Source organism: Caretta caretta, chromosome 11, assembly GCF_965140235.1.
Source record: "Caretta caretta isolate rCarCar2 chromosome 11, rCarCar1.hap1, whole genome shotgun sequence".
Lineage (NCBI taxonomy): Eukaryota > Metazoa > Chordata > Testudines > Cheloniidae > Caretta > Caretta caretta.
In genome coordinates, this window is record NC_134216.1 from 41,360,174 (window position 1) to 41,374,692 (window position 14,519).

The window sequence follows — 14,519 nt, forward strand, 5'->3', positions numbered from 1 at the left end:
TGTATCTAGACCAGAGGTGGGCAAACTATGGCCCACGGGCCACGTCCGGCCCGTGGGATTGTCCTGCCTGGCCCTTGAGCTCCTGGTCGGGGAGGCTAGCCCCTGGCCCCTCCCCTGCTGCCCCCCCTTCTCCGCAGCCTCAGCTCGCCATGCTGCCAGCGCTCTGGGCGGCGGGGCTGCGAGCTCCTGCCGGGCAGTGCAGCGGCGTGGTTGGCTCCAGCCGGGTGGCGCAGCTGGCAGTTCTGCTGCTCTGAGCACATAGTAAGGGGGAGGGGACGAATAGGGGGCGGGGGCCATGCTGTTTGGGGAGGCACAGTCTTCCCTACCCAGCCCTCCATATGGTTTCGGAACCCTGATGTGGCCCTCAGGAGAAAAAGTTTTCCCACCGCTGAACTAGACCCATTCTAAAGCACCCGTCAATATAATACATACAGCCTCTATATTTTACTTTAATATTAAATAACATGAAATAAGGTGGATTCTCAGCATAAACTTTATTAAAGCACAAGAGAAATCCACAAAAGTAGCATTGTAGATAAATATTTTAACCGTCTTTTCTGAAACAGAGTTATAGGGATCATCCTCATAAAGAGAAAAGTGAATTATCTCCTGGTATTTCTCCTGATAAGGGTATTTTCTAAATATCTTTATGTTGCTACTATTTTCTGATTCCCATCATGAAAAATAATAGAGAATAGAAACCAAAGAGATATGGATCTCACTATAGTATAAAGTTCCATTTAGGAATGGTTAATAAAGGGTTAGCAAATGATCAGTAGGTGTTATAAGCATATTACAGATATAAATAGAATGTGTTATAAATTATTATAAGCCATGGTTATAAGCAACCTACTGATCTGTTGGACTGTATAACTATCTAAAAAAATTGATTAACTATTTATTAAACATCTGTTAATCATTTATTAACCTTTATATTAAAATTCTTTTTATAAAGGCGTGACTGCCGAGGAAATCAAGAAATATTTCAAATTTCAGAGGCACCGTGGTAAACGCAAGTTCAGAGAACCTTTTTATTAACTAGGATAGCAGGAAAAGGCAAAGCAAACAAGAAAGGTGGCCTGAAACATTGCTATCTATTTCCATTTGTACTGAGATTCTGTGTATGGATACCTAAAAATGCTATGCTCCAGTTTCACTGGGTATCTTAGCAGATAGATAAATAATCAGATGGGGTCTGGCGAATTCTATGGTGCTCGCAGTCAGTACAGTAATACAGCAACATGAAAGCGATGTTTGTCAGCATTGTTAGATAGGCTTACAATAAGAGTGTTTATTTACAATATTTCATCTTTCCAGTATTTCGTCAGGGTGATATTGGAACAAATTGGTATACTGTTTTGGCAGGATCACTGGATGTTAAAGTTTCGGATACGAGCAACTACCAGGTAAAATACAACTGTTCTTTAAAACAACCCAGTTGCACAGCACAAAGACATACTGTGAACTACATATAGGGCTAGATGACAATGGTCTGCATAGTGTCAATCGTTTGCTCTTTTGTCCGTCATAAGCATGCTGGTGTTGTCATCGTTTTCTTCTGTTTAAGTTTACTTTTTGTCTCTCTGCTCCTGTAGGAGGCAACCTGTGTTCTTGATTTAGGGGAACTGAAATTTAATAATCTGAAAGAGGATCTGGATGTAAAATAGGAATCACCACAGTCTGTCATATTGTGGGTTTGCATGAAGTGCAGCTCAAGGTCTAACTTTTGAATTGAATTCCGTGGAAAATGTTTATTTTAGTCCTTTACTTAAGAGGTTTAAACTGAAGCCACAGCCATTGCAGTTTGTTAATCCTGACTGTCAGGAAGCAAAGCCTGCAGAGCTGCACGCTAATGAGCACAGCTGGCCTGTAGTAAGCTGCCTGATTGGTTGGAAGAGTCAGCAGACCAGCTCTTAAGCCTAGCAGCAGTTTAGTGGCTGCTCAAAGTATTTGCCCGTGGCTGTGCTAGCTTCCTCGTCTGCTTGCTCACAGCCTTGTTTCTGCTTTATTCCAGCCTTGATTTAGGTTTGTCTCAGCCCTGCTCCTGCCTTGGCCCTAGCATTGCCCCTGCTTTACCTTGCTCCAGGTAACCTGGTCCTAACGCTCAGCTAGGATTGCCAATTTTCTGATTTGCAGAAAACCGAACACCCTTTCCCTGCCCTGAGGCCCTGCCCCCTGCTCACTCCATCTCCCTCCCTCCCCTGTCGCTCACTCTCCCCCCACCCTTGCTCTCTTGCTCATTTTCACCGGGCAGGGGGTTGGGGTGCAGGAGGAGGCGAGGGCTCCGTCTGGAGGTGTGGGCTCCAGGGTGGAGCCAGGGATGAGGGGTTTGGAGTACAGGAGAGGGTTCCAGGCTGGGGTAGGGAGTTGGGGTGTGGGATGGTATGCGGGCTCTGGACTGAGGTGCAGGCTCTGGGCTGGGGCCAAAAATGAGGTGTGGGAGTGGGAGGGGGCTCAGGGCTGGGGCAGCAGTTGGGGTGGGGCTCCGGGAGGGAGTTTGGATGCGGGAGGAGGCTCAGGATTGGGGTGGGGGAGGGAGCTCAGGGCTGGGGCAGGGGGTTGGGGTGTGGGCTCTTGGTGGCACTTAGGCGGCGGGAAGCAGTGACATGTCCCTCTGACTCCTAGGCACAAGGGCAGCCAGGGATCTCCGCACTCTGCCCCTGTCCACAAGCTCCACCCCCACAGCTTCCATTTTGGCTGCAGTTCCCGGTTGGCTGCAGCGGGTGGCTCCGCGTAGCTCCTGGAAGTGGCCGGCATGTCCCGCTGGATTCTAGGCACAGAAGTGGCCAGGGTGGCTCTGCGCGCTGCCCCAGACAAAGGCACTGCCTTGAGCCCCGGCTCCGCAGCTCCCACTGGCCAGGAACTGTGGCTAATGGAAACTGTGGGGGCGGTACCTGTAGATGGGGGCAGCTCGCGGAGACCCCTGACCCCTCCTAGGCCTAGGAGCCAGTGGGACATGCCGGCCGATTCCGGGAGCCGCGTGGAGCCGTCTGCAGCAGCAAACCGGACTTTTAGCCAGGGTCCCTTTTTGGCTGGGTGTTCTGGTTGAAAATAAGACACCTGGCATCACTACCCTCAGCTCTGATTCCAGACTTCTGACTTGGGCTCTGATTCTAGGCTTTGGCATGTGACCTCTGACTCTATGGGCTCTGATTTCTGGCTACTGATTCGAGCCCCAACCACTGGTCCTGACTCCAGCTCCAACTGCTAGACATGACCACCCTTGTGTCTGGTCTCTGACACTGATTGCACACTGCAGCCTTCACTGTAAGATGAGGAAGCTATTGTAATAACATCAAAGTATTAGGACTGCTGGTGTGCTAGACCAGGCACCAAGATATAATGTATGTGCAAGGTATGGAGAGAGGAGAAGCAGTAAAACACTAGATAAACTTAGTAAATTCTCAATAACTTGGCACTCCTGGAAATTGCAAAATCTAAAGTTTATATTAAACACATAAAGGAGACCTTTTCTCCCAGAGTGTAGTCAACACATTGAATTCTCTGCCTGAGGAGATCCTGGAAAAAGCCACATATAGAGCTTATTTGTACTGTTTTGTTTTTTGGATTCGTTGTTTCTTTGTAGTTACACTGTGTCAAGGTTCCTCCCCGACTCTGAACTCTAGGGTACAGATGTGGGGACCTGCATGAAAACCTCCTAAGCTTACTTTTACCAGCTTAGGTTAAAACTTCCCCAAGGTACAAATTAATTTTATCCTTTGTCCTTGGAATAACCACTGCCACCACCAAACTCTAACTGGGTTTACTGGGAAACGTAGTTTGGACACGTCTTTCTCCCCAAAATCCTCCCAACCCTTGCACCCCATTTCCTGGGAAAGGTTTGGTAAAAATCCTCACCAATTTGCATAGGTGACCACAGACCCAAACCCTTGGATCTGAGAACAATGAAAAAGCATTCAGTTTTCTTACAAGAAGACTTTTAATAGAAATAGAAGTAAATAGGAGTAAAGAAATCACCTCTGTAAAATCAGGATGGTAGATACCTTACAGGGTAATTAGATTCAAAACATAGAGAATCCCTTTAGGCAAAACCTTAAGTTACAGACAGAAATAGTCATTCTATTCAGCACAATTCTTTTCTCAGCCATTTAAAGAAATCATAATCTAACGCATACCTAGCTAGATTACTTACTAAAAGTTCTAAGACTCCATTCCTGTTCTATCCCCGGCAAAGCAGCATACCAACAGACACACAGACCCTTTGTTTCTCTCCCTCCTCCCAGCTTTTGAAAATATTTTGTCTCCTCATTGGTCATTTTGGTCAGGTGCCAGCGAGGTTACCTTTAGCTTCTTAACCCTTTACAGGTGAGAGGATTTTTCCTCTGGCCAGGAGGGATTTTAAAGGGGTTTACCCTTCCTTTTATATTTATGACACACTGACATAGAGGTACTACACTAGTGTAACAAGTACCTTGAGCCTGTGTGGCTTCCCCAGTTTGAAACCCGTCTGAAACCAGTTCAGGTCACTTTTTGCAGCTATGTGTCATGTACTCTCGAAGTTTGCACCAATATAGCTACATCAGTGTAGCTACACTAGTGTAAAAATTTTAGTGTAAACAAGCCTATGATAGCTGGGGTTCAAGAAGAAAAATCACCTGACAATTCCTTGGACACCAGTATGTAAATTGATACTTTAACTATGGTGATTCTTGCTACTGTGCCCAGAATTCAACTTATTATAAAAACTGAGGTTGGTAAGGGTTTCCCCCCATGGCATATTGGGAGGGTGGGGTGTTCACCTTCTCTTGGAGCACTGGGTCATCTGTGAACTTTAGTGAGTATATCTCACCTGCAGTGGATGGGAATAGGCCTCTAACATTTCCATATTCAATATAAAAGTGACAAATATAGAAACAGCTTTTGTTGTTTCACTGTTTTTAATAACTTCTTAATTGTACCGAGTATAGACGGAAAGGGAGAACAATTAGCCTAATTTGAGCAAGTTGCTGTACGGCTCGGTTGGCAGCAGTATTCTCACAATATAGAATGATGATGTGCTCCTAGCAGTCCCCTTTCCGTTCACCTCTAGTGGATGCCCAGGTAAAAAAGATCAGTTTATACTTCCCAAAAGATGAGATTACTCCAGTATTGAGGACAAAATGTCTTATCCTCTCAGTAAAATATTGAAAGATGGATCTGAACCAGAATCTTAGATACAGACACACTTTAAATGTGGACCCTGAATGTTCTGGCTCAATCTTATCTCTAAGTGCCATTACCACTTAGGATGGTACCACCTTAAAAATTCTGGATTTTTAAAATCTAATATTAGTAATATTCCTGTGCATTCTAGCTGACTAGCTTCCCCTATCAAGACAATCAAATGGCAGATACTAGTCAATTTACATGATTCATTTATGATTTGGGATTATGTTTTTCTCATTTCTGATTATTACCTTTAAACATGAACTGGAAAGTTTTTTAGTTTAAAAACAACAAGAAGCCATTTATTATCCCAGATCACTAACAGACTATAGATCCATAGATGCCACGCTCAAGAGACCATTGTGATCATCTAGTTCAGCAGTTTTCAGCCTGTGGTCTGCAGACTATCTAAGACTTCCAAAGGGGTCTGCACCACTATTTGAAACTTTTTAGGTGTCCATAAATGAAAAAAGGTTGAAAATCACTGATCTACTCTGACCTTTGGTATAACACAAACCATAGAAATTCCCCCAAATAATTCCTAGAGTGTATCTTTCAGAAAAAAAATCCAGTCTTGATTTAAAAATTGCCAGTGATGGAGAATCCACTATGACCCTTGATAAATTATTGCAATGGTTAATTACTTGCACTGTTAAAAATTTGTCGTCTTTCCAGGCTGAATTTGTCTAGCTTCAACCTTCAGCCATTAGATCGTGTTTATACCTTTCTCTGCTATATTGAAGAGCCCATTATTAAATATTTGTTCCCCATGTAGATTCCCTGTGTAGATCGTATAGACTGTGATCTAGTCACCCTTAACCTTCTCTTTGTTAAGCTAAATAGATTGAGCTCCTTTAATTCTGACACTATAAGGCAGTGGTGGCCAACCTGCGGCCTGTCAGGATAATCTGCTGACAGACCACTAGACTGTTGCTTTACATTTGCACATCCGCCCGCAGCTCCCAGTGGCTGTGGTTCGCTGCTCCCAGCTGATGGGATCAGCGGGAAGCGGTGTCAAATACAGTGCCAAAATACAGAGGTAAAATTCCCTGTTCCTGCTTAATATTCCCCTGCTTATGCATCCAAGGATCACATTAGCACTTTTGGCCAAAAGTTGCACTAGGAGAACCTGTTCAGCTGATTATCCACCAGGGCCCCTAAATCTTTTTCAGTGTAACTGCTTCTCACACTAGAGTCCCCCATCCCGTAAGCATGGCCTACATTCTTTGTTCCTAAATGTATGCATTTACATTTAGCTGCATTAAATGTTTGCTTGCACCCAGTTTACTAAGTGATCTGGATTTCTCTATATGAGTGATCTGTCCTCTTCATTATGTACTATTCCCCCAATTTTTCTATCATCTACAAACATTATCAGTGGCGATTTATGTTTTCTTCCAGGATGTTAATAAAATTGTTAAATAACATAGGGCTAAGAACCAGTTCCTGTAGGACCCCTCAGAAAAACACCTGTTGGAGGATGATTCCCCAATTAACAATTACTTTTGAGACCTATCAGTTAGTTTTTAATTGTTTAGTATGTGCCAGGTTAACATTATATTCTAGTTTTTTAATCAAAAATTTGTGTGGTACCAAGTCAAACACCTTACAGAAGTCTAAGTACACTACATCAACATAATTCTCTTTTAACAACCAAACTTGTAATCTCATTGGAAAAAGATATCAGCATAGACTCAAACATGGCAAATCAACAATTTTAATTTAAAATGGGATAATCAGTTCTTCTTTTTACTTAGTTGTTAACACCTGAACAGGCTCTGTGTTTCTTTTGTAGTAGGTGTTCATGATGTTAACTACTATCAGCAAGACGGAACGCAACTGTATGGTGTTGAAATTCCTGATTCTTTTCTGTTCTATTAAAACAAGATATTTCCCACATTGATTTAGATGTTAGAGATAACAGGGAAAACACAAATTTAGGATTTGACAGGTAAAACATCTTGTTTTACCTGCATTGGGATAATATTAAGCTATCTTAATATGTGCAGAACTATAGTATATCACAAGAGGGCAGTGCTAGAATACATAAGAAACAAGAGAAATTAGCTTCTGAGGGAACCTGGAATATTTCATACCAAAATGACTAGTTTAAAAATCTCATCCAGCTATTTAATCTGTTCATTTTTTGAGTTTTAACCAGAATAGATTTCTCTGTTAATAGTAATTCTGTCCCTGTGACACAGAGAAAGATGCTAGCTGCTCTCTATTTCGGCAATAATTTCACTTGCTATTGAAATGGGGCAAGACAATTATAATGCAGAAAAGTGACAGAATTACATGTCCAGTAAATTTTGAGAGGTGTATGGGCATTTCCATACAAATTGTGTAAGTGTTGACTCTGTGTTCAGCAATGTGTAAGAAATGGAAGAAGACGTGGTCTATGTTTTAGTGATAAAAGTATCACACTGGAAGGCACGGAAGAATTTTCAGTGGATTTTCTTGCCCTGTCCCTACTCCATCTATTCCCTTCTTTTATGGGTTAGTTAGTTGCACCTAACCTGATAACACTTGTATGTGGGATTTGTACATGGAACTCAGTGAAGACTCCTCCAGAGAAACAGTCTCCTTGCCCTGTTATCAGTTTGGTAGAATAAGGTCCTTACTCACTATTGTAAATGGGTTTTGTAAATGGGTTTTTCCTACAGTGTTTTTAATTTGTACTGTGATAGCACCCCAAGGCCCTATTTAGCTGGGTGCTGTAGAAACACACCAGAAACCTCCACATACTATAAATTTGTTAACTCCCCTTTGAAAATAGGCAGCTTTTCAAGTGTCACAACTGTAATGCCTCAAAATGAAGCTGTGAGTAAGTTTTTGATAAGAGAAGGCCTCTAAGCAGCCATTTAGGATCATCTTTATTATTATTTTGTTTTTTATTGCCACAAAGTGTGCTAGACTCATAACAGCAGACATCAAAAGACACTAGGCCAGCCTGATCCTGCACCATTGAGCTTTGTCATTGACTTCAGTGAACACAGAATTGGACGCACTATCTCTTCCCACAAATGCTTACAATTTTAATTTGGACAAGAGACAATGGAGGAAATGGGGCAGTGAAGGACTAGATATCCGCAAAAGAGTCACGTAGGCCCTGATCCTGCCACAGTCCATGGGCAGGCAGGCATCAGAATGCAAGACTGAGCCACAGTTACTAAGTTAAGGCTTGTATGCATTTTGGTGGGATTTTAAAGACCATATGCAGATAACATGGATCAAGTTAAAAATAGTGAAAAAACTCAATTGCTTATTGTAGGCTTCAGATAAGTGAATTTACAGGTGGGATTTAAATGACGAGGGGTGGGGCTTGGCAGACCAAAGTCGGGGAGGCACATCGATCATAAGCACCTAGAGAATAATAATTTTCTACCTAATTTCCTTCTTTCACAGGGTCGCTGGCTTAGTGAATAGGAGGAAGCAGTAGATGATATGTCTTGATATTAGCAAGGCCTTTGACACAGTCCCACATGACATTCTCAAAGCAAGCTATGGAAATGTGGTCTAGATGAAATTACTATAATGTGAGTGCACAACAGGTTGAAAGACTGTACTCAAAGAGTAGTGCTCAGTGGTTCTCTGTCAAACTGGGAGGCTGTATCTAGTGGGGTTCCACAGTCATGGATCCAGCACTATTCAATATATTCATTCATGACTTGGATAATGGAATGGAGAGTATGCATAGAAAATTTGCAGATGACACCAAGATGGGAGAAGTTACAAGGACTTTGGAGGACAGGATTAGAATTCAAAATGACCTGGATGAATTGGAGAATTGGTCTGAAATCAACCAGATGAAGTTAAATAGAGAAAAGTGGAAAGCACTTAGGAAGGAAAAATCAAATGCACAGCTACAAAGTGGGGAATAGTTGGCTAGGTGGTAGTACTGCTGAAAAGGATCTGGAGTTTATAGTGGGTCACAAATTGAATGAGAGTCACAATGTGATGTATTGTGAAAATGGCTAATACCATTCTGGGTTGTATGTAAGACAAGGAAGGTAATTGTCCTATCCAGCACTAGTGAGACTTTAGGTGAAGTACAGTGTACAGTTCTGGGCCCCACACTGTAGGAAAGATGTGGATAAACTGAAAAGAGTGCGGAGAATAGCAACAAAAATGATAAAAGGTTTAGAAAACCTGACCTATGAGGAAAGGGTGTTTTTTAAAAAAAACAAAAAACTAGGCATGTTTAGTCTTCAAACTTAAGTCTAAGACTATCAGAGGGGGAGTCTTCAAGTATGTTAAGGGCTGTTATAAAGAGGACAGTGATCAATGGTTCTCCATGTCCACTGAAAGTAGGACAAGAAGTAATGGATTTAAGACAGGAAAATTCAGGTTAGATAACAGGAAAAATTTTTTGACTATAAGGGTAGTTAAGCTTCGGAATGGACTTCAAAGGGAGCTTGTGGAATCCCCATCACTGGAGGTTTTTAAGAACAGGTTGGACATATACCTGTCAGGGATGGTTTAGGTTTACTTCTTCCTGCCGGATGTGGCTCACAAGCCGTAGTTCGCCCACCTCTGTCCTACTGGCTTTTTATGTTAGCATGCCTGATGTCTGATTTGTGTCCATTTATCCTTTTACATAAAGACTGTCCGGTTTGACCAGTGTATGTGGCAGAGGGGCATTGCTGGCACATGATGGCCTATATCACATTAGTAGATGTGCAAGTGAATAAGCCTCTGATGGTGTTACTAGAGTAGATATGGGGACAAAGAAGGCAACCTCCTCATCAATTATTGGGAGTGGACTACATCCACCCTGACTAAATTGGCCTTCAGCATTGGTTCTCCACTTGTAAGGTAGCTCCCTTCTCTTCATGTGCCTATATATATTTATACCTGTATCTGTAATTTTCAGTCTGCATCTGAAGAAGTGGGTTTTTTACCCACGAAAGCTTATGCCCAAATAAATCTGTTAGTCTTAAGGTGCCACCAGACTCGTTGTTTTTCCAGAGCACAGAGGCACCTCAGGCAATTGCAACTTATCATACAGGGTTTTTAAAAGATTGACATTGCACAGCCAGGCAGTAAGCACCTGACAGCCTTTAGAGTAAATGGCAGAGAATTCCCTGGATGGAGAGATACTGGTTCAGAAATTTCTGTGGTCAGGAGAGACCTGGTTCAGGAGAAAGACATACTGCCAGGACAGCTGGCAGAACTTTTGTTAGTAGGAGGTCACAAAATCCTTGAGCCTTTGGCTAAAGTGCACATGGAAACTGCGGATCTGCAAGCTGAATTAACCGTTGCTTTGGTTCCTCATAATCCTACACTAATTCTTTTGGGTAATGATTTTTTGAATGTGGCTCAGGCTGTCCAGAGCTCTGTCAGCAGCAAGAAAGAATCTTGTGCTGAAGCCTCAGAGGGGAAGAACAAAGCTACAGGAAATGGGAGAGTCTCTCTTTAATTCCTCTTCAGCCCTGCAAAGCAGTTTGCTGTGAAGGAATGGGGGTGAGTAAAACCAGTTACTGTCTGGTGGCTATCCCCTCAGGGGATGGGAGTGTTTTGCCTGACGGTAGGAAGTCTGTCCAGGTTGCTGGCTGCCAAGAAGTGGCAGTAAAGCAAGGAACAGAACTCACTCTAAAATGCATAGAAAAATGTGTCCTAGCAGAAAGCCCAAAGAAAAAAAGATGTTAGAATCCTAGAGACTGCTGTGGTGGGTGCAGATTCCCTGGACTCTAACTGGAGGCAAACCCAATTCAAGGAGAGAGGAGGGTTCAAAGCTTACCAGCAAAGGGTCTGTTCTGGCTGTCAGTTGTGAGCCCACGCCTGACAGGGGATAAATTCCACTCTAGGGAGCACAGGGGTATGTGCCCTAGAAGGGGGCCCAGGCTGGCAGAACAGGTGGTCTCAGTGGTATCCCAGTACATCAGGTGGCACCTTAAAGGGGGCAACCTGTCACAATGAGAGCCTTTAAAAATGACAGGGGTGATCAGAAGGTAACTAGGAGAGAAAAGGCAATTCTTGTCTATGAAGCTTCTGTCCTTTATAGGCTGCTGTGAGCAGAAGGAATATTTGACTGCAACTTTTTTCTCAACAAAGTCACCTTTCAATAATAATGGACTTATAGCCTCTTGTATGTATAATGTATTTGTCTGTCTTTCAAGGTCTGATGGCAGTACATTCTGTAAGCCAAATCAATTCTTGGCCTTTCGGCTGAGACTGCCAGTAAATCTGCCAGTGGTTTAGTCCATTAGATATTGGACTAGAACTGTAAACTGATTTTACACAGATCAGGCATTTTAAGGTAACAAGTCCAGAACAACTGGGAATGGATTCAGATTAATAACTGTGGTCCGCATTCTGCAGTGAAATCCACTTCAGTGGGTGAGATTCCACACGAGCACAGGAATCCGCTCACATGGATCTCATTGTAAGATCAGGGCCTTAGAACTGAAAAGATCCATAGTCCAGTCTCCTTAACCATCCAGTCCCCTGGGATAGTTCTGAAATAAATGACATTACTGGAGCCAAACAAAAGCAGAGTAATAGAAATGAAGACCCCAAATCAACCAACTGTCTGATTAAAAACATGCACATGTTGTAGTTTACAGTGAAAACACACAAAAAAGACATAGAAATTGTAAAAGCAGCAAAGAGTCCTGTGGCACCTTATAGACTAACAGACGTATTGGAGCATAAGCTTTCATGGGTGAATACCCACTTCGTCGGATGCATGTAAACTCATTTTACTTGATATAACATTAGTAACATGGTTTGATTTAATTCTAAAATTTAGGATTCTTGAAATGGCCACAAAATATAATCAGTAATTTCTGGCAATGTACCTACTTCTTGCCCATAGCTCATCAACCAGGGGAGATTCATAAGCATATTTCAGCATCATTCTCTGTGCTTAAAATTGCATTGTTTTCCTTTCATGCGTCTAATACGTGATAATAGGCAAATGTTATTAAGACCAAGTAAGTGGTTCTGTAATCGCATTACAAAGACAAATATCCATAATAGTCCAGTTCCCTGAACCATGGCAAATTGCTTTTGTACAGATATTTCCATATAAAATTATATGGTCAGAAAAATAAAATAAATATAGTCTTGGAAAAGAATTAAGGATCTAGGAAAAATTTAACAACTGTTGGTAATAAACTTTGAAGGAAGGCAACTGTGAGCAGTTGTGGGGGGGGGCAGTGGGGGGCCAGGTGTATGGGAGAGAGCATATAAGATTATATAGATAGTGGTTACACGGGAGTCCCATTATACCCAGAGACAAAGTTTCTCCTTGGAAAAAGCTTTGTATGATGTTTTTAGAGGTGACATCCTGTAACTATCCAACCATTATCAAACAATGCACTTAAATGGGGGTACAAAGAAATGCCTTTATTTTCCAGGCTGATTTTGTTCTCAAGGACTCTGATACTCTCACCTTTATTTATTAAATTCAGTAAATGGCTTCTGTTTTGTCCTTACTGCAGAAATAAATTAATGGAATGGAAGAAACAGAAACTTTCCAAATAGACAGATTATGAGCAACATTTACATCTATTACTGACTCTTTACCCCTCAAAAATAGAAAAAAAACCTCTCCACATTTTGGGGGGTTTAGCAATTAAAGGAAAGACTTGTTAAAACCAGAATAGATGAAGGATAGACAGGGACATGCGTTTGTTAAGGAGTCACTTTCTAAGAGACCTTTTGATGAGGCAGCTGTTCAACCTAAGAAATAAATTAACACCATAGGTTTTCAGGTCAAGGAGCCTGAGGAATCATGTTTTCATAAAAGAAAAGTCCAGGATTCTGTCAAGTGACAGTTCTTTCAGCTTTTTTCTAGCCACCATTTTGCTACAGGAGAGGTGGGTTCTCTGAGCCAGTTAGGGAGCAAGCCGATCTTGCTTCTTCAGGGCTTCAGAGTCCCATTTTTCCCTCTGCTCTCTGTTGATATTTCTCCCACCCCCTAGGAACGCTTCCTATTAGGCCTGTTAACATTACACTGAAGGATCTTCTGCTTTTCACGTAGACTATCTTGAGGATTGCTGGCAGCTAGAAGCTCAGGCTGCTGTTCCTCTCTAAAATCCCAGAAGCAGCAGGAGGTTCTATCTACCAGGTACCAGCCAAGGTTCACATAGTTATTTAAAAGGAAGAAGCATTAAGGACTTGGAAAGATATGTTTGTTCCCTTTGCTGTGTGTTCTTTGCACACACTGAAATCATAGAGATTTCAGGTCACAGACTACGTACTTAGGTTCACTGCAATTCAGTGGCAGGTTTAAGATTCAGGTGATGAAAGATGTTGTCTCAAAAATCCTCAGTTATAAGAGAGCTGTAGTACATCCAATGGAACAGATCAGAATCACAAATTTAAGCCCTCCAACACCAGACATCCATAATGTATGCTCCTTCATTTCTTCTGAAACATTCTTTTTCAAACATGGCGGACTGTAGTGTGCAAAAGGAAATTACTTATTCCCTAAGGTCCAAATTCTGCCACCCTCATTCATATGGAGTAGTGTCTTTCTCTGGGAGCAATCTCACAGAAGGAGAGAGAATGAGAAAGAGAAAAAGGATTTTGAAGGGGGCAGAAGAGGGTATTTTTTTATTAGAAAGTTAAGTTTATTTAGTGTTTTGAATCTATGATAGAAAGATGATTTGGTTGTTTCAGTTTAAAAAAACTGGATTATTTCCCCATCCTATATCTATCCCCTTTGGATGCTATGTATCATTCTGACAAATGTACAAATAAGTATTTTTAAAGGTGATGTGTTAAAAACACCATAGTTTGCTGACTATTTAAGGTAGTTCAGTTTACTTCAAGCCAAGTTCCCTTATATAATCAGAGAAACTAAAGGATATAAATGAACCAGAAGAATCAGTATTATGAAGAAACATTCCTGTAGTATCAGCCACATAAGAATACTTTTAAACTGCTAAGAAAAGAAGCTCTTACCAAGCTACTGGCTTATCTGTAAGGGCTAAGGTGGCAATGATTTTCCAAATTAGAATAGCAGTTCAACGATGTATGGTCATTGTGAAAAAACTGTTAGGGAAATACTCTTTATACGAGGAAAGGTAATTTGGTTTGGGAGATAATCATATGTTTGTTAGAAGCGCTACTTCTCTTCTAGTTTCCAATTAAAGTATTTACATGCCACACCAATTGAGCTACTTACATAGTTAACATAGGATCCAGCAAAGGGCATGTGTCACGTGCATAATCATATTTTCCAAAGAAAGATGGCTTGAGGAGATAGTTTTGATATTTCATAGGAAAAGTAGGCAAAGATCTCATATACTTTGCTCAAGTGTAACAAGCATGGTGCTTGCCTCATGCACTCAGGTGCCCACCTCCCTTGGAGTGTAGACTCAATGGTCTATTGTCTTGTG

The 14,519-nt window shown here is 41.8% G+C and overlaps 1 protein-coding gene across 5 annotated transcripts in view; it reads left to right on the forward strand.

The window, feature by feature from the left end:
• Positions 1–14,519, forward strand: part of RAPGEF4 (Rap guanine nucleotide exchange factor 4) — a 226,435-nt gene that overhangs the window by 18,156 nt on the left and 193,760 nt on the right. For all 5 annotated transcript variants that reach the window (XM_048869498.2, XM_048869500.2, XM_048869499.2 and 2 more), the window contains exon 3: positions 1,318–1,406. In XM_048869498.2, coding sequence (XP_048725455.1) covers positions 1,318–1,406 — 89 coding nt within the window. The remainder of the gene's footprint in view (positions 1–1,317; positions 1,407–14,519) is intronic.